This window comes from Sardina pilchardus, chromosome 22, assembly GCF_963854185.1.
Source record: "Sardina pilchardus chromosome 22, fSarPil1.1, whole genome shotgun sequence".
Classification (NCBI taxonomy): domain Eukaryota; kingdom Metazoa; phylum Chordata; class Actinopteri; order Clupeiformes; family Clupeidae; genus Sardina; species Sardina pilchardus.
Genome location: NC_085015.1, coordinates 29,763,902 through 29,782,278, shown reverse-complemented (window position 1 = coordinate 29,782,278; position 18,377 = coordinate 29,763,902). Strand labels below are relative to the sequence as shown.

At 41.8% G+C, this 18,377-nt stretch overlaps 1 protein-coding gene across 1 annotated transcript in view; it reads right to left on the bottom strand.

Moving 5' to 3' along the window:
- Positions 1-18,130, bottom strand: part of mrpl27 (mitochondrial ribosomal protein L27) — a 41,072-nt gene extending 22,942 nt beyond the window's left edge. The window contains exons 1-3 of the mRNA XM_062526052.1: positions 18,000-18,130; positions 17,583-17,711; positions 7,888-7,955 (exon numbers count right to left, since the gene is read on the bottom strand). Of these exons, the coding sequence (XP_062382036.1) occupies positions 7,888-7,955; positions 17,583-17,711; positions 18,000-18,039 (237 nt within the window). The 5' untranslated portion in view covers positions 18,040-18,130. The remainder of the gene's footprint in view (positions 1-7,887; positions 7,956-17,582; positions 17,712-17,999) is intronic.
- Between the last annotated feature and the right edge of the window lie 247 nt (positions 18,131-18,377).

The window sequence follows — 18,377 nt, the reverse complement described above, 5'->3', positions numbered from 1 at the left end:
ATATAAAAACCCATTTCAGAACAGGTTACATAGACCATAAGGAAAGACATATTTGGGGTTTTCATAAGCTGTAAGCATAATCATCAAAATTGCTTGAAATATCTCACTTTGCATGTAATGAGTCATGCCTATTAGTTTCACCTTTTAAGTTGAATTACTGAGATAAATGAATTTTTGCACGATATTCTAATTTTTTGAGTTTCACCTCATTCTATTGAACATTTAAACAGCCTACCTTGGAACACGAGAGTATTACATTATATAAAAAGAGAAAATACTACATTTCTGATATTCAGGACAGCACACTTTATGCAGATTAGCCTACTATTCATAATACAACTCCACCTCTTTAATTCAGCTGTCAATACTGTAAACAAAGTAGCATAGTTGGCTATCTTATCCTCTACTGGTTGGACTGTTCAGTTTCCCCACGTGTAGGACTATTTTTAAGGTTTCAAGGTAGGCTGATACTTTTTCTCCTTCGGACAGGCCCTTTTGAGTCTTGGAGCTGGGATTGGAAACACTACTGGTATTGAGACGATCAGTCAAATTGAATGCAATTGTTTTAATCTAATATGTGTAGCATGATGCTAACCGGATTTAACAATAATTAGCTACAGTAGTCGTCTTCTATGCGTCATTGCTTTCATGATTGTGAATGTTTTATTTGGATTGTGCATGTTGGGGGGCGGGTGTCCATTGTTGCAACTTAAATTGAATGTCATGTTTATTATTGTTGTTAATGTTAAGCATATTGCGTTTGGATTTAGATTGTTATATCATTTGAATATGAGATGCATAAATACATAATAGTTTCTTTCTTATTTGATGTAATGCGTGGTTTAAAAGAATGCAGTAATACTACATTACCCACAATGCAGTTAATTGAATTGACGTCAGTGACGCACTAAGTTTCGTTTTACAGATGCTTGCCTGTTACATGCGTGATTCATGCAAGTAAAGAAAACCTTGTTTGAAGCCGTTGTAGTTTGCCCATTTATTTGCTGGCTAGTCAGATATTACAGAACATTATTTGGTGCCGAAACCCAGGATATCTAGTCAGCGAACTACGAAACGAAAATGGACGAAGAAACAGACAGATTGGTCAGAAAGCGGCGAGCCATGCGTGGAGCCACCACGAAACTACTGCAAAGTATCGACATGGAGCTTAGCCGGGACAATGCTGATGTTGGACGTTTGCGTGAGTTAATGGCTAACTTGTCGACTAAAGAAGAAGTATTGTTGGAATTAGACCGAGGAATTGAACAGGGAACTGCTACGGACGATTTGGAAACAGAAATTATGAATACGGAGGAATATAAGGAACGAGTGATCACGATGAGGACGCGTGCACAGAGAGTGATACAAGCTCGTGAGGGCGTGAGTACCCCAAGAAGAGGTATTGTGGATAGAACTCCAATTCAGAACTCTGTTAAGTTACCGAAATTGAGCATTCAAAGATTCAGTGGTGATATAAGCTTATGGAGGGACTTTTGGAACCAATTTGAGACTGCCATTCACCGAAATGAGACACTGTGTAAAACGGAAAAGTTTACTTATTTGAAGTCATACCTCTCTGGTGTAGCAGCCAAGACAGTAGCAGGGCTGATGTTAACCGACAGCAACTATGACCATGCATTGGAATTGCTACATGAAAGATATGGGAGAAAAGACCTTGTAGTAAATGCTCACATGACCAAATTGCTGAATCTGACCCCTGTGAAAAAATCGTCTGACGTTGTTGCATTGAGACAGCTGTATGATGAATGTGAGATCCAGATACGTAGTTTGGAGTCACTGGGTGTTGTGTCAGAGACTTATGGCAGTTTACTATGCCCAATCCTGCTGCAGTTGATACCTGAGGACATAGCTCTTCAGTACAGCAGGCAAAGGGGAACAAGAGATGAATGGAAGGTCTCAGAGGTGATGGAGTTTCTTCAAAATGAGATCCTCAGCAGAGAGAGAACCATGCAACTGACAAGAGGTAACAAAGAAAAGGATAACCAGAGTCTACCTAAGCCATTCAAAAGAAATGATGCAGCTTTTGAGCTAAAACAGAAAAAACAGAGCCTGCCCTCAGCCGCTGCTTTGCACACTGCCAGTCAGAAGACCAAGAACTGTGTTTTTTGTGACGGTGCAGAGCACAAATCAGAACTTTGTCCTTCGCACAATGTAGCTGAGCGGCGGGATATTCTGAAAAGAACTGGAAGATGCTTTGTGTGCCTTGGGCTGAGGCACATAGCAAGAAACTGTAGGGTTAAAGACATTTCATGTGACCAATGTGGAAAAAGACATCACAGTGCTGTGTGCGGAAACCTTAAAGAGCCTATGCCAGTCACCAGTGAAAATGTTGAAGATGTGGTCTCTTCATTCGCTACCCATTCCATGAAAGTCAAACCAAAGAACCAGAGTACAGTGCTGCTACAGACTGCCCAAGCATATGCAGTGGGTCCAGGTGGAAGGATGGTAGTACGCTGCCTGCTAGATGGAGGAAGTCAGAGGAGCTTTGTGTGTGAAAAACAGTCAAGGGCCCTAAAGCTGCCTGTTGTAAGACAAGAGACCTTCAGTCTTCATACATTTGGCTCCACTGCTCCTGTAACAACTAAATGCAACACTGTAAAACTAGTTTTGGAGAATATTTGGAATAAGGGACAGAAAATAGAAATTGAAGCGATCGAAACGCCACAAGTGTGCACTGCTGTGATGAAGGTTCCAGGAGAGCATATCCAGCGTGAACTGGAAAGAAGGGGTCTGCAGTTTGCTGATGCAACTGAAGATGGTGCTGACACTGAGTTGTCAGTGCTAATAGGAGCAGACTACTACTGGACCACTGTGTCCGGCCGTGTAGAAAGGCTCACTGACACACTGGTTGCACTTGAAAGTGTATTAGGATGGTCTGTGCAAGGCCCAATGACAATGTCGAGCATCGCTGAAGCAACGTGTATGCACATTCACATTGAAGAGGAAAGACTGATTTCAAGCCAGCTGAAAGCATTCTGGGAGATTGAATCTCTTGGCATCGCAAGACAAGAGCCTCGTCATACAGATGAAGAAGAAGCTCTTCAAAGGTTTGAAAAAACAACGCAATTCAAGAATGGGCGATATGAAGTGGAGTTGCCGTGGCGGCATGAGAAACCAGAACTCCCAGACAACTACAGAATCGCCAAGAGAAGGTTTGAAGGACTGAAACGGAGGCTGTGGTCCGATGTAGTCTTCTTCCAGAGATACAGTGAAGTGTTAGAAGATTATCTACAACAGGGCATTGCCGAAGACGTGACCGAGGGTGAGTGTTCAACATCAGACATCAAATACTACTTACCTCACCATGCTGTGCTCCGCGAGGACAAAATGACAACAAAGCTGAGAGTGGTGTTTGATGCCTCGTCACACGAAGATGGCTGCCCGTCCCTGAACAGCTGTCTGTTGACCGGTCCAAACCTCAATCCAGATCTGCTCGGCATGTTGATTAGATTCAGACTGCATGAAATTGCATTCATGGCAGACATCAAGAAGGCATTTTTGCAAATTTCTCTTGCCGAGAAAGACAGAGATGCAGTGAGATTTCTGTGGCTCACTGCTTCACCCAAGGAAGAAGCTGGTGAGAAGCTGCGCGTGTTGAGGATGACTAGGGTGGTGTTTGGAGTCTCCCCAAGCCCATTCCTGTTAGCAGCAACAGTGAAGAGACACCTCAGGCGGTATCAAGAACAGCCTCACACTGTACAGCTTATTCAGGAATCATTGTATGTTGATGATTTTATAGCTAGTGTCCGTCATGTGGACGAAGCTGTCTCTGTGACAACCGGAGCAAAGGAAATCATGTCTGCTGCTGGCATGGACCTGTGCAAATGGATGACGAACTCTTCAGCTCTGAAGGAAAGGTGGAAGGAGACACCCATTGGACCCACCGAGGAGCCAGAGGCTCATGGAACAGTGCTGAAGGTACTAGGCTTAGTGTGGAGAACACAGACTGATGACTTTGTGTTTGATCTGAGACCTCTGCTTGAGAAACTGACAAAGAACTGCACAAAGAGAAGCGTTCTCCAACACTCTGCTAGCATCTTTGACCCCCTCGGCTTCCTAACGCCTTTTACAATCAGGGTAAAATGCCTGCTGCAAGAGATGTGGGAAAGAGGGCTGAGTTGGGATGAGGAGCTGCCACCTGACCTGAATCAACAATGGAACAGCTGGCGTTCTGAACTTCCCCTTATTCACCAGATCCATATACCGCGATGGTACGGAGAAAGGGATGATGCAAGTGACCAGAGAACAAGACTGCATGTGTTTTGTGATGCTAGCGAGAAGGCTTACAGTGCTGTAGCCTACCTGCAATGGCAGGAGAAAGACAGAAGGATGGCCTCTAGTCTGGTCGCATCAAAGTCAAGAGTGGCCCCTTTGAAGAAGTTGTCACTACCACGTCTGGAGCTCATGGGAGCATTGATAGGAGCAAGGCTTGCAAGAAATTTGATAAACATGCTGAAAATTGAAATCTATCAACTTCACATGTGGACAGATTCAATGATTGTGCTACACTGGATTCGCGGCTCAGCACACAAGTGGAAGCAGTTTGTTGCCAATAGGGTGGCAGAAATTCAGTCCCTGACTGACCCAGAATCATGGTCTCACTGTAAGGGAAAGGAAAATCCAGCTGACCTGCCCACCCGTGGCCAGACTGTGGTGAGCTTGAGTCAGAATCACCTGTGGTGGAAAGGACCTGCGTTCCTGACCTCATCTGACCATGAGGGAGACTCTGATGACCACTCAGTGGAAGACGACGCGGCTGAAGAAGAACTGAATGTAAGTGAACATGTAACTGTACAGTTCAGTAGTGAAGAGCATAATGCAACAGAGCCGTTGTTAGACCTGCAAAGATACAGTAAGCTGAAGTCAGTGTTGCGAATAACAGCCTGGATAAAGAGATTTACAGACAATACACGCTTAACAGTAAAGAGAAAGGGAGAGCTGACAGCAGAGGAGTTGTTTCAAGCAGAGAAGTACTGGATAAAGTTAACGCAATGCCAGAACTTCAATCAAGAAGTCGCTCTCCTGAAAGCTGGAAAGGCTTTGAAAAAGGACTCAAAGATCAGGGAGTTAAGGCCATTTCTAGATGAGGATGACTTGATGTGTGTTGAAGGCAGGCTACAGCAGTCGGACTTCAGCTTCAGACAGCAGCATCCATGGATATTGCCTGCGAAGAACAGATACTGTGAGTTGTTAGTTCAGCACAGCCACGAGAACCTGATGCATGCAGGCGTGCGTGACACACTGGTGCAAATAAGAGAAAGACACTGGATAATGAGAGGGAGACAGCTTGTGAAGAGTGTTCTATCAAGGTGCAATGTGTGCAGAAGATTCAAAGCGAAGCCTGTGCAGCAGGTTACTGCTCCATTGCCACGTGACCGAATTACAGAATCCCCTCCATTTGAAGTCACAGGTATAGACTTTGCTGGGCCGCTCTACGTCAAGGTTGGTGGTGTGCTTAGTAAAGCCTATATTGCATTATTCACCTGTGCCGTGACTAGAGCAGTCCATCTGGAGCTCGTCTCCAGTCAAACGACAGAGCATTTTCTGTTGGCTCTGAAAAGATTCATTGCTAGAAGGGGGCTGTGTAAAGTAATTTACTCCGATAATGCAAAAACCTTCAAGCGAGCTGACCAAGACCTGAAAGAACTCTGGAAGGGCATCAAAGATCAGCAACTCCTAGAATACTTCTCAGAGAAGGGTATAATATGGCGATTCATTGCTGAACGAGCTGCCTGGTGGGGTGGTTTCTGGGAACGACTCGTCAGGTCAGTGAAAACTTGTCTGAGAAAAGCTCTAGGACGAGCTTCCCTTACCTTTGAAGAACTGACCACCATCCTGACAGAGGTGGAGGCCATTTTGAACTCCAGACCACTCACCTTTGTCAACAATGACATAGATGAGCCACAGCCATTGACACCTGCCCATTTCCTTGTGGGAAAAAGACTTACCTCTCTGCCACCAAAGCAGTTTTCAGCTGGCAGTGGGAATACAACACTGAACAGAGAAGAGATGACAAGGAGATGGCGGTACAGGCAACGACTCATGACTGGGTTCTGGAGCAGCTGGCGAAAGGACTACCTTTTGGACCTGAAATCAGCCCATCGCTGTGACACACCGCAACCTACCTCGTTGAAGGCGGGCGACGTCGTCCTCCTTGGAGATAGCAACATGCCAAGACAGACCTGGAAGTTGGGAAGAGTTGAAGAACTACATCCAGGTCGTGACGGGAAAGTGAGGTCCTGTGTGGTTCGCACCTCATCTGGGACTTTGCTGAGAAGACCAGTGCAATTGCTATATCCTTTAGAGACTTGAGTGATGAACTATGGTTCATCGGGGGGGGAGGTTGTTGCAACTTAAATTGAATGTCATGTTTATTATTGTTGTTAATGTTAAGCATATTGCGTTTGGATTTAGATTGTTATATCATTTGAATATGAGATGCATAAATACATAATAGTTTCTTTCTTATTTGATGTAATGCGTGGTTTAAAAGAATGCAGTAATACTACATTACCCACAATGCAGTTAATTGAATTGACGTCAGTGACGCACTAAGTTTCGTTTTACAGATGCTTGCCTGTTACATGCGTGATTCATGCAAGTAAAGAAAACCTTGTTTGAAGCCGTTGTAGTTTGCCCATTTATTTGCTGGCTAGTCAGATATTACAGAACATCCATTGAGCGCGCACGAGACAGAGGGAGAGAGAGAGTGAGAGTGAGAGAAAGCGGGCCAAGGAGAGGGGGGGGAGGGGGGTTCTATTATTTTGTTAAATTGCCCACCTAGCTTACAACGAAAACTTGCTAAATAAATGCATAATTTCACCCGAGCAGCGTCAGGTGCACCACGGCGACCTAGATTTTTTTCCAGTTGCACCAGAGAGGGTTACGGCGGATCTTTTTGCACTCTCAAAAAGTTTGGGCGCATAGGTCACACTCTGGAGCCCTGAATTTCGTCATCAACATGCATACCGCGATAGTGCAATATAACTGAATTCTATATTGCAGGCCAGTTTTATATCATTTATATCGCATATTGTTTATACCGCCCATTACTAATTGTCGCTAATTAGATTTGGGAAGTTATAGTAGGCCAATTTGGTGCGAACACACACACACACAGGAAATTTTCTCTTGTTGTTGAGTAGCCTGATGGTACACACAGTGCGTACGGCCATACACCTGCAGAGGTGCCTGCCAAAGACAAACTGATTCTGAAAACTCAAAATGAACTGCCCATCACATATCGCACACTGCAACAAATTAGTATTGCTGTGTTAACCATGTTCGGTTCCACTTAAGCATGTGAGAAATCTTTCTTACATATGAAAAATATAAAGACAAAAACCTGCGCTCCCATTTAAATGACGAAAGCCTCAATATCAGTTGCATGAAACTTCACCTCACTGAATATGAGCCAGACTACAAGGCCATCAGCAAATGTAATCTCTGGTAGGCCTTATGTTCAATTTCACCAATGACATGTCAAAGATAATAGAGCGTTATGCTGTTAACTATGGTGTTACTTTGCATACGAAAGGACACTGGGGAAAATAGGTGGTGGTGTTTAGCCTATATGGGAAGCCTAAAGGCCTATACTACTGTCATTCCAATTTACATTTGAAGTTACTTGCACATTACTTTTAAAACTAGTAGAAAATGTATTAAAAACTACATTAACAAACTTTGTTGAATGAAAGCAACTAAGTTCAAAATCCAAACTTTTATTTACTTCTTGTAATCGACTTTTATGTGGCTCTTCTGAGATAAAAAAAAAAAAGGCAAAAAAGATTTCCGACCCCTGCTTTAAGACAATACCCACAATTAATATTTGTTTCTAAATATGTGAAGAAAACCAAAAATACTTACATGACCTCCAGGATGCCAACGCATCAATCTCTGTGTTGCAACAATATTCCCGGCATGTACAAAATTACCTAAAAATGACAAAGGTTAATTAATTAATATTAAGCATTTATAATACCATGGGTGTTTCTCAAAGTCAAGAATTGGTCCTTCCAAGCCACTTTTTCAAGGACGTAACGTCATCAAATCTCATCAAGCACTGTTCCAAAGTCAAGTATGCTTTCAAATTCTAGCAAGTACTGAGTCCTTCGTTCTGAGAATTTCGGAGAATTTTGGAGGATGCATCGATGGATTCTCGGCGTGAAGAAATAACCCACAATCCTTTGCGTACTATGGACGATTAAACATTTTCTGACGGTGTGATTTTAAAAAAGTAGATGCAAAGAAGCAGTGCGTTAGCCTGGCAAGCCAAACTACACAGAAATGTATAGTCTGGGGTCGGACCATTCACAGAGTTGAAGCCTGTGGGTGGGATGAACAGTTGTCTTTCAAACTGCCTCTGCACGTAATAGGCATTTGTGACCAATCGTAGCCGGTCGGCAAAACGGCAAATACATCCTTCTTTAAAACGAATGACTTGAGTGCTTCTTTCTGCTCAAACTTCAAAGAAAAGCCCAAGTCTAACTCTTCCAAAGCCGATTCAAACGAGCGCGCTTCGTTAGCCTCATCCATCTTTTGTTTTTCTCTATGGTTGTGCGATACGGTCTCAAACCCAACTCGTCGAACGAGGACGCATGGTCCAGCCCCCTGGCGTCTTATTAGAAGCCGAAGGTGAGCTAAGGCGGGCTCAAGGACTCCGTACACAGATAGAGCGTTCTGATTGGCTAGGCTGAACTCAAGCCTAGCGCAGGCTTGTCCTCAACGGTGCGACCCTAGACCATCCCGCTAGGCAAACATATTTTTGCCCGCTAGGGTGCGTCTAGATTTCTAGGCTAGCAGTGCGTGTTAATGTAGGCTAAATACGATTTCTCATGTGTTTTGTTAATGCCATTATATATTTGCTCAGGCATTTATATCAAGTTATTGTGCTTATTCATAATAAATGCATAGCCTATGTCAATGTGCATGAATAAGTTGTGATAGACTGTTATTAATTTATCTCTGAACTTCGCCCAACGCGAACTTTGTACAAGTTTAACATTACCGTTGCCGTTACCGGTATAATTACCGGTATAATTTTCCATTGACACTAATATAATTATAAACTACAGATTGTGATATTTGAAGACCAAGTCGAATGTGGAAATACTGTAGGCTACTCAAAAAAGTTTATTTAGAGGGAAGTGCAGCTGCACAGTTGTCGGAACTCCTGTAAAAGCAGCACAATTTCCACGGTTCAAATGAAGCGTGCAGCCGGAACCGGCGTTGCATGTGCATGTGATTTTGACAGCTGGGGAGGGTACTGGGAAGGTGTGTAGCCTTGTCTCTCCAGCACCTGACTCGAAAGAAAGCATTCTATCAAGGATGCGCTCTTGACTTTGAGAAACAACCTGTGTGTGTGTGTGTGTGTGTGTGTGGGTCAAAGCGTGAGACTTGGCAGCCCTGCCCATACAACTCCTCCAGACGTCCAACCATCGGGTTGGTGTATCTCCTGCTTAACATTGACTCCAACATAGGCTCAGGCTAGCCTGGCACGCCCTCCCAGTGACGTAAAACCTTCGCCGTTGCTGTCGCTGGTCTGGTCAACTGCTAATCGGGTAAGCTTTATTACTGGGCATTTCAGATTAGAGCCATGCGTACCTGGACAGACACAGAGAGTAAAGTGCCATGGAGAAGCATTGAATCTGCGATCGTACATCCCCATAGACTTCAAGATCTGCCTTTCACAGGAATAGGACGTCGCAACTCGCACCATAAATTTGGTAATGTTATCTCATCCACTTTAGCAGCTTGGTATGGTGCTGAAAAGGCAATAGGCCATTCAAATAAATTCTCTCAGCAGTCTCCTCTATGGAACAATTACCACTTTTTATCAGATCAACAACCTTTTGTTTATCCTTTTTGGTCAGCTAAGGGGGTTTTTTACTTTCGGCAATATTTTTGACAGGTCAGGTTTGCGCGCATTCCAGGATGTCCAAGCAGAATATAGTCTACCTGGTTTTTCCTTTTTCTTGTACCTGAGGTTGCGATCTGCTATGAAGGCTTATGGCGTGCCATGGAATTCTGTTTTGAGTGACCACCCAATGTTTAGCTGGATAGATCCTGCCAAAGAGCCTAGAGGGGCGGTAACTGTTATCTATAATAATTTACTCAGTAGTACTCATAAGCCTTTAAAAATATTGTCAACCTGGGATTTGGAACTTTCTTGGTTAGGATACCACCCAGACTGGGAAACAGTGTGGTCAAACCTTTGCCTTACTTCTAAAAACCTTAGTCATGTACTTATTCATTTTAAGACTATCCATCGTTACTACTATACACCTTACAAGCGATGAAACTTACACCCAATCCATACTGCAGTATCTGCAACACTAACGCCACTGGAACATTTCTACATATGTTTTGGGACTGCCCAATGATTCAACAGTTTTGGAAATACATAATTGCTGTGTTACATGATCTTACAGGACAATATTTGGATATGAACCCTTGTTTACTATTGCTGAATGATGATTCAGACTACCAATTTTCTTTATGTGACAAAAGACTGTTGATGGCAGGATTCACAGCTGCAAAAAAAGCCATATTAAAGCAGTGGATATATCCAGATACAAACCTGAGGCAATTTTTGATAGTCTCTTTCCATTACATAGTGTGTCTTGAGTGCACGACTGCTAAGATTAATAAGGCAAAGCCAACCACTGTAAACACCTGGATGTATATAGCCTCTGCCCTTAAAGAGCTTTTTTGAATATTCTACTGTCAATATGAGTTAACTGCCAGCGTTTGTTAAGGATATTGTGTTCTGTATGTGTGTTTTTTGTTTTACTTATTTTATTTTGTTTTATATTCTCATCCGTATGCTCTGTATGATGTGTTTTTTATTAATGGAAAATAAAAAAGCATAATCACAAAAAAAAAACCTGCTAATCGGGGAGGATTTCTGAATTCCCCAAATCTGCGGAACTGCCCTCTTTGGAGAACCAATCAACTTTGAGCAGCTCCAACGGCTCTGGGTAGAGGCGTGTTCAAGGCAGAGGACAGAGTGTTGTTATTGGTTTAAACTCGGCAAACCGCTTTCTGACATTGACCAGTAGCAAATCGAGGCACTAAAAGGAGGCGAGTCAACCAAGCACTAGGAGAAACCGTGTAGCACAGGCTCTTGGTCAGACTAAAGTCTCGCAGAGCCTTTCAAGTCGATGGCAATCAGGCTAGGCTCAGGCTGTCTTCAGACCCCAGAGCTACCCTGTACAGCTCTGTAAGGCCCTGGGCAGCATGCAGACGCTCACGCTCACCACTGTCCCCACCCTAACTCTCACATTAGCCCCGTTTTCATGGACACTTCTATTCCGATTAGAAACGGAAAAGCAGCTCAATCGGAATAAAAAATCTTCATATAAACACCTCAATCGGAATGAAAATCCAGAATCAGAATTGTAATCAGATTAGAAGAGGTGGTGTAGTCCGTTCCTATTCCGAATGAACGCTCATGTATATGGTCATTCTGATTGACCGTAATATCTTCCCAATGAAAAGTAGCAAACAACGGCTATTCAGATCAAAGATTCTAAAGCGCTTACTAGCGTCTGATTGGAATAGAAAGTAGCCCATGTAAACAGACGGCGCAAAAATGTTCAATCGGAATAGTTTAATCGGAATGACAAAAAACTGTCCATGTAAACGTGGCTATTGACTCCAGCATCGACCCAGCTCCCTGCCTAACCCTAGTGCTGCCCTGCAGAACTGCCTTGGGCCCCTGGCTTCCTTTAAATACCCACCCACCTCAGACCTACCTCCAACCCTAGGTTGATTTTGCTCTTTGGATATAGAAATTAATTCTGATGAAAGATATGTGTGGAGATAACTGCAGAAAGTAATACAAATAGAAAGTAGAATAAAAAAAAAAACCTCTTGGATAATCATTCTAGATATAAAGAAATTATATTATTGTCACATACAATTCCCACCTAAATAAACTTTCTATATATGTTGCACAAGCAATGTGACATTTTAGAGGCCATCTCTAAATATAGTGTTCTACTGAGTTTCACATAAGAGATAAACGCTTGGCAAACAGCTAAAAGGATTCAGCAGGAAAAAATAACTAACAATAACTACATTGCATGTAAATGCAATGTACTGTTATCCCTTTTCTTCTTATTATTATTCTGCTTCCGACCAAAATCAACGGTTTTTGACGCTAAAACCACTTAACCGTTTGACGTCATTCAAGCACTCATACAAAGGTCTTGTAACGGAGATTTGACGAATGTATTTTTCACAGTTGTGAACTTTATACTTTTTAAGATATTTACGATAAAAGAATTAAAAACTCTCATAGAGTTAACATTGAGAAGCTTTGGCGGCAACGAAGCCTCTGTTACGTCAGTGCTCAGCTGTCCGTAATCAAGGATCCACCACTGCGCTAAACCAGGCTGCTGAACCTGAATGTTATGTCTACTCATTAAGCTGTACTGCTGTAACCCAGGACGTTATCGTCTTGTCTCCTGTTAGGCTAGCTGCTACTCCTTACATTTGTTTATATCATTACAGTAACCGGTTTGCTCTCGGTAACGTTATTAACATCTAAAGACAATCTAACCTAACGTCAACGTAAATTTAACACTGTATCAGGGTGTCCGCGGGGTCTTAAAAAGTCTAAAATTCCACATTTTCAATTTTAGGCCTAAAAAAGTCTAAAATATAGATATATTTTGCACTCTAAGTCTAAAATTGAGTTTGAGTAATTTAAGACCTAAGTTTCAATGCAAAATATCGACAAAGGACTAATGTTTGTTTGTTTTGTTTTGCGTCCTTTTCCACGCTGTTGAAGGCTGCCCTTAATCTGTATGCAATGCGGGCTAGAATTGCGAAACATTATTGGCCAATTCTTGTAATTGACACTTCTCTGGGCCAATCGAAGTCTTAGCACTTGCTTCAGAATCTTGAACACAGCGCCAAGTTGACGTTTGGATAAGACGCCTGGCTACCGCGCGAGTCATTTTTGTCAGGGACGACACCGCGTTCGTTACTAACCCCTAACCCTAAAGTAGTGAGAGAGCAGTTATGTTTGGATTGAATGAATAACTATAGTAATATGTCCATTAAATATCATTTGTGTCACAGCCTGGTATATTAATGAAGTTAAATACCACCATCTACAGTTCTACATTTTCACTGTAACATTTAAATATTATAACTTGTGCAGCATTGCATGTCTCTCCCTACAAGCTTTTAACTTCCGTCTTCACAACCACCCTGATATCTTACCTATTTGTGTCTTCTAACAAAAAAAAAATAGGGTGACACTGACAGCTTGAACCAAAACATGTCTGCAAAAGTCTTAACGGAAGCCCTTTTCAGAATTGGCCCCCTGACACAACAGTGGCCCTTGTGGTGTGATACTCTTGTGGTATTTATTGATCATTATTTTTTAATGATCATGCTTGCACACAAGTTGGATTATATTGCACATTTGCCCAAAATTACAGTAGGTAACATGGAAGAAAAAGGAAGCACTTTGGGGGGAAAATCCGCTTTTTCCATTTTTAAGAATATAGTGTTAAAATGGACAAAATAACATTTTCTAAGCTGACAACCTGTCTAGAACTCATGTTGAGGGGTTAAATATCAATACTGGATAGGTTGTATGCTTGTACCAAAAAGTGTCCGACAAAGTTTTAATATCAGTTTTGGCCCCCTGACTACAAGCTCATTGCTCAAGAACTAGAATCTGTAGGAGGCTCAAATTTTGCAGGCTGGTGCATAAATAGGAATAGTATGCAGTAAAATCACCACGAGTAGTGTGGATGATCCTGCATGGTCATAGCAGTCCCTCAAACTTGATCAAAATTTTATTGGAGTTCTTGGCTGGGCTCTGTTTAGGCTTACAGAAGACATATTTTTACTCAACATAGGCTCTTGATTTTTTTTTTCTCTTATTGAGATCAGTAGAAACACTCTCCGAAAAAGCAATGAAGAGAAAAGAAAATCCATCAGGGACTGAACAGCAGACCTCACAAGTTTGAAAAATAATTTTGGATCTCATATTCAGAGCACCCTAACACCTTGTGGGAATACACAAAGATTTTTTAAATATTTTTTTCGTTAATCTGCATTACCTCTTCTTTTTAAAAACACCAATTTGACTTGTCTTATGCAAATCTCTCTTTTTCATTTTCCACCCTAAACGATTTCAGTGATTCAGTGATTTTAGTGGCACCTAGTGGTTACTCTATAGAAAACAAATCTCTCAATAGATCTCTATGGTGCATTTTGCCCTTGTTCAGGGTGGGAAATGAAAAAGAAAGATTTGCATAAGACAAGTCAAATTGGTGTTTTTAAAGAAGAGGTAATGCAGATTATAGAAAAAAATATAACAAAAATCTTTGTATATTCCCACAAGGTGTTAGGGTGCTCTGAATATGAGATCCAAATGTATTTTTCAAACTTGTGAGGTCTGCTGTTCAGTCCCTGATGGATTTTCTTTTCTCTTCATTGCTTTTTCGGAGAGTGTTTCTACTTATCTCAATAATAAAAAAAACCCCAAGAGTCTATGTTGAGTAAAAATGTGTCTTCTGAAGGCCTAAACAGAACACAACCAAAAACTCCAATAAAATGTTGATCAACTTTGAGGGACTGCTATGACCATGCAGGATCATCCAGACTACTCGTAATGATTTTACTGCATACTATTCCTATTTATCACTAGAAGCGCCAAGCGCCGGTCATTTGACCGCTGACGCGTATTCCTAGAAGCGCCGTGTGGGTTTGACCTAGATATACCTAGAACTGCCGGGCTGTGGTCATTTGACCGCAGCGATTACAAAAAAAAAAAAATCTTTTCACTCGATTAAATTCCAGGACCCTACGTTCACGACTTTTCCTAAATACGCGTGTTTTGTCACCCAGAATTTTTACATGATCAAAAGCACACCGGTACAAGCTAGTTTAGAGCTATTTTGCGCTCACTTATGTGACAACACTATGTTGTCTCGCGTTCGGCCATTTTTGTCCAGGCTGCTATTCTCTTTTCTCACAGCAGATGTCGCAAGGATTTCCTGTCAGTCGGGCATGAGAATAATATTTTACCATAAAACATATCGTTTATATATGTGCAATATGTATTATATATGTGCTTTATTTTAATAACTATTTTTCATTTACATGGCATAGTCTATGGAGGCGATTTACAGTGGTAAAATGCGAGTTTGTTTTGAAAACGTTGCGACAGGCCTACATGTGTAAAACATATTTTCGTCGTAGCCTATTTATGTACGTAGGGCGCGTATGCCTACGTACATTCATAGTTGTATATCTTATCTTCTATTTGTAGGCTATCTTTTAAAGCTCAGACTAATGTATAAGCATTTTCTTACATATTTGCTGGACTATCCTAACGCAGTGTTCGTACAATGTCAAGTGGCGCAGCGTTAACACTCCTGTCTGCAACGTCGGAGACCCGTGTTCACATCTTGGCAGGAGCGAAATGCAGAATCTTATATCGATTCAATTTACTGAACGTTTTTCAACGTCGATGAACAATTATTTTTTGTTAATGGTTTTTAATAACAACCTATCTGAAATAAACGGATGAATCACAATATGTTTAGGCCTACCATTAACGAAAAATAATTTCGCCAGCCAATCATTTTCTGCCGCCATCTGACAAACTTTGACTAAGCCAGTTAGACTTTTTGCATCTAAAAATAATTATATCATAGTGACACGCGAAAAAATAAACGATAGCTTAGAAACTAGGCCTGCATGAGATTTTCCCACTGGACACACCACATCAGTATTGTGCTCGTTGCTACGATACACAGGACTCACAGTGAGTTGACGACCAATGAAAATGACATGGGGAAAAGAAGGAAACAAAGTAGCCTGATTTTGATTTCACCTTAGGCCTACATACTTTCCTAATTCCTACGTTACTCAGACTTTTGTTAAATCGTCAGGGCCCGGTTGCACAAACACCAAAACCAAAGATTGATGATAGCCTATGAACCAAATATTCTGGAACAGATGGATTTACAGCATTGAACGTGATAGGCTATTAGGCTACTGCTGCGACTTCAACCGTTTCCTTTCCAGAGATTGCTGCGCGTTCACAACGCAATGAACGCATGCAGTCTACATTGAAGTGAAACGTGCAGAACGTTGTCCAAAACAATACAATAACATTGTGTGTTGATATCTAATACAATATACACATCTGTAGACATGAAGTGGCAACTAAAGCCATTATCAGTCATGAAAACTGTGGCGGCTGCATTAAGGTTTTGGCTGAGCCAGCTAGCCAGCCAACAACTTCATCAGCCAGCCGTTCTCAAAGCAAATGGCTTCGGGGTCTATACATAACACTATCCATTGCAGCCTATTTGAAACCGATCATCCCCCCTCCCCCATACACTCGTCTAGGCTAGGCTACAGACATTACCGAAGCATTGAGGACAATTAACTGCCTCCCCACCCCCACCCCATCTATCTGTCCCTGCATAGGCCTACTAGTCTGTAGTAATAATAAACAATTACATCAGTGGTCTTATCCGTAGATAACAACATCAACTGAGTAGGCTAGCCTAAGCTAAAATATCCCAACCACGTTGTTTCAAACTAATAATACAGCCAATAAACTAAGCAACTGAATTACAATGCATGCTGGGAAGCAAATCTCAATAGCCTGACACGAAATGTAATTGAAGTTTTCAGACGTGTCTGACACGTTTTCCACACGTTTTCCCCCTCGTTAGTATTTGGTGTTAACCAGCACCTTCATTCATTGTTGAAAGTAAGTGTCAGATACGTTTGTTATAAAACGTTGTGATTTACACCCATTTTGAACGTGCAATTTACGTTGTTTTTTAGTTTGTAATAGTTGGTGTAAATTGAAACCGATATTGCTTCTGTTGACGTTGGAATCGGTGCTAGATGCGTTGGGTTTTGCACGTGTCTTTTGGCACCAGATTACAACGTGCAATGGACGTTTTTAATAGGGTTATTTGTACTGGTGCCATCAAGCACGTTTAAATAACATACTATGCACGTCTGTTTTATTTGAAACCAAAATACAACCTAAATAAAACGTTTGTTTTGGTTCAAATAACGTGTTTTGCTGCTTGGGAATGAGCTTGTGAACTTTGACAAAAAAAAGAGGCAGAACAAATTTGACACCCCCCTCCCCCTGTAAAACTGGCTGTTACTTGAAAAGTATTAATCTTAGCACAAAAACATTTTACAGAGTGTCTCCTGGGTAACATAGGCACACATGGTATTTTTTTCAGATTTTTTTGAGACGCAAGTGCGTGGGCTCTGGTTGATTTGGCGTGGCGTGGAATGACCCAATTGGGTTATTGTTATTTATCTATTTTTCTGTGTAGCCTAGTTGTCTTTTTAACTATAGGCCTAATGCAATGTTTTACACAGTCAGCAACCTTTTTGCATTAAACATGCAATGGTAATATTTTCTAGTTAACAATGCTATTGCTAATCAGATCAAGTGCTGTGGTGCACGCAAGGAAACCATAGTGGAGAAACCAGAAGGCACACAAACGCCCTGGTGGCAATGTTGTCTTGTAGTTATGAAGGTTCCTTACCGTCTAGTTTCTTATAGCCATATCTGCGTCCGGGTGACTTTCCTCCAAGGTTTTTACTACTGCCTCCAGATTTCTTCGACGCAAACCTCGCGGTCACCTCAACGACAGGTTGAAGGGAGAGTAACCCACCTACAACGACGGATAGAACAACAAATGGGTTTTCGTTTGAATGAGCGAGCTCATTTGTTTTTTTCCTAATTTCTACTAAAATACCATGGCATAGGCTACAACTATCCATACATCTATTTAGTCTACTTGTGGTTTTAGTCGGTCATACACACACACACACACACACACACACACATCGGATAGTTATCCAATGAAATGATGTAGCGTCAGCCTTTTAATAAGCTAACGTTAACTTATGTTGCTGTGTTGTAAGTAAATAGTTAACGAACATGGCATTTATATTGTTACCTATTTTCAATCGTGAAAACAAGGGCACGGGCGCAGCCATGTTAAACCTCCTCTTCTTCTGTCACTGGCACACTGGACAGTAAATGTGTTGTTGCCACCTATTGGCTTTCCGCAGTAACACATGTCTGACTTTCAGAGACGCAGAGAGGCAACCATAGACAGTAAAAGATATGGACAGAGCTATCACGTAGACGGCAGCAGAGACCGAGGAAGCAAATTTCAACGGTTTTTTTAGGTCTTCTTATTCCGTCATAGGTCTCCTGCGCAGGCTCAGTTGTCGTACATGTGACGTAGGCACGTAGTCTGACCGAGTCTGACCTATGGCGACGCTTTACTCTCGCTGGACGCATGCGCCTTTAACACTTTAGCATTGACTTC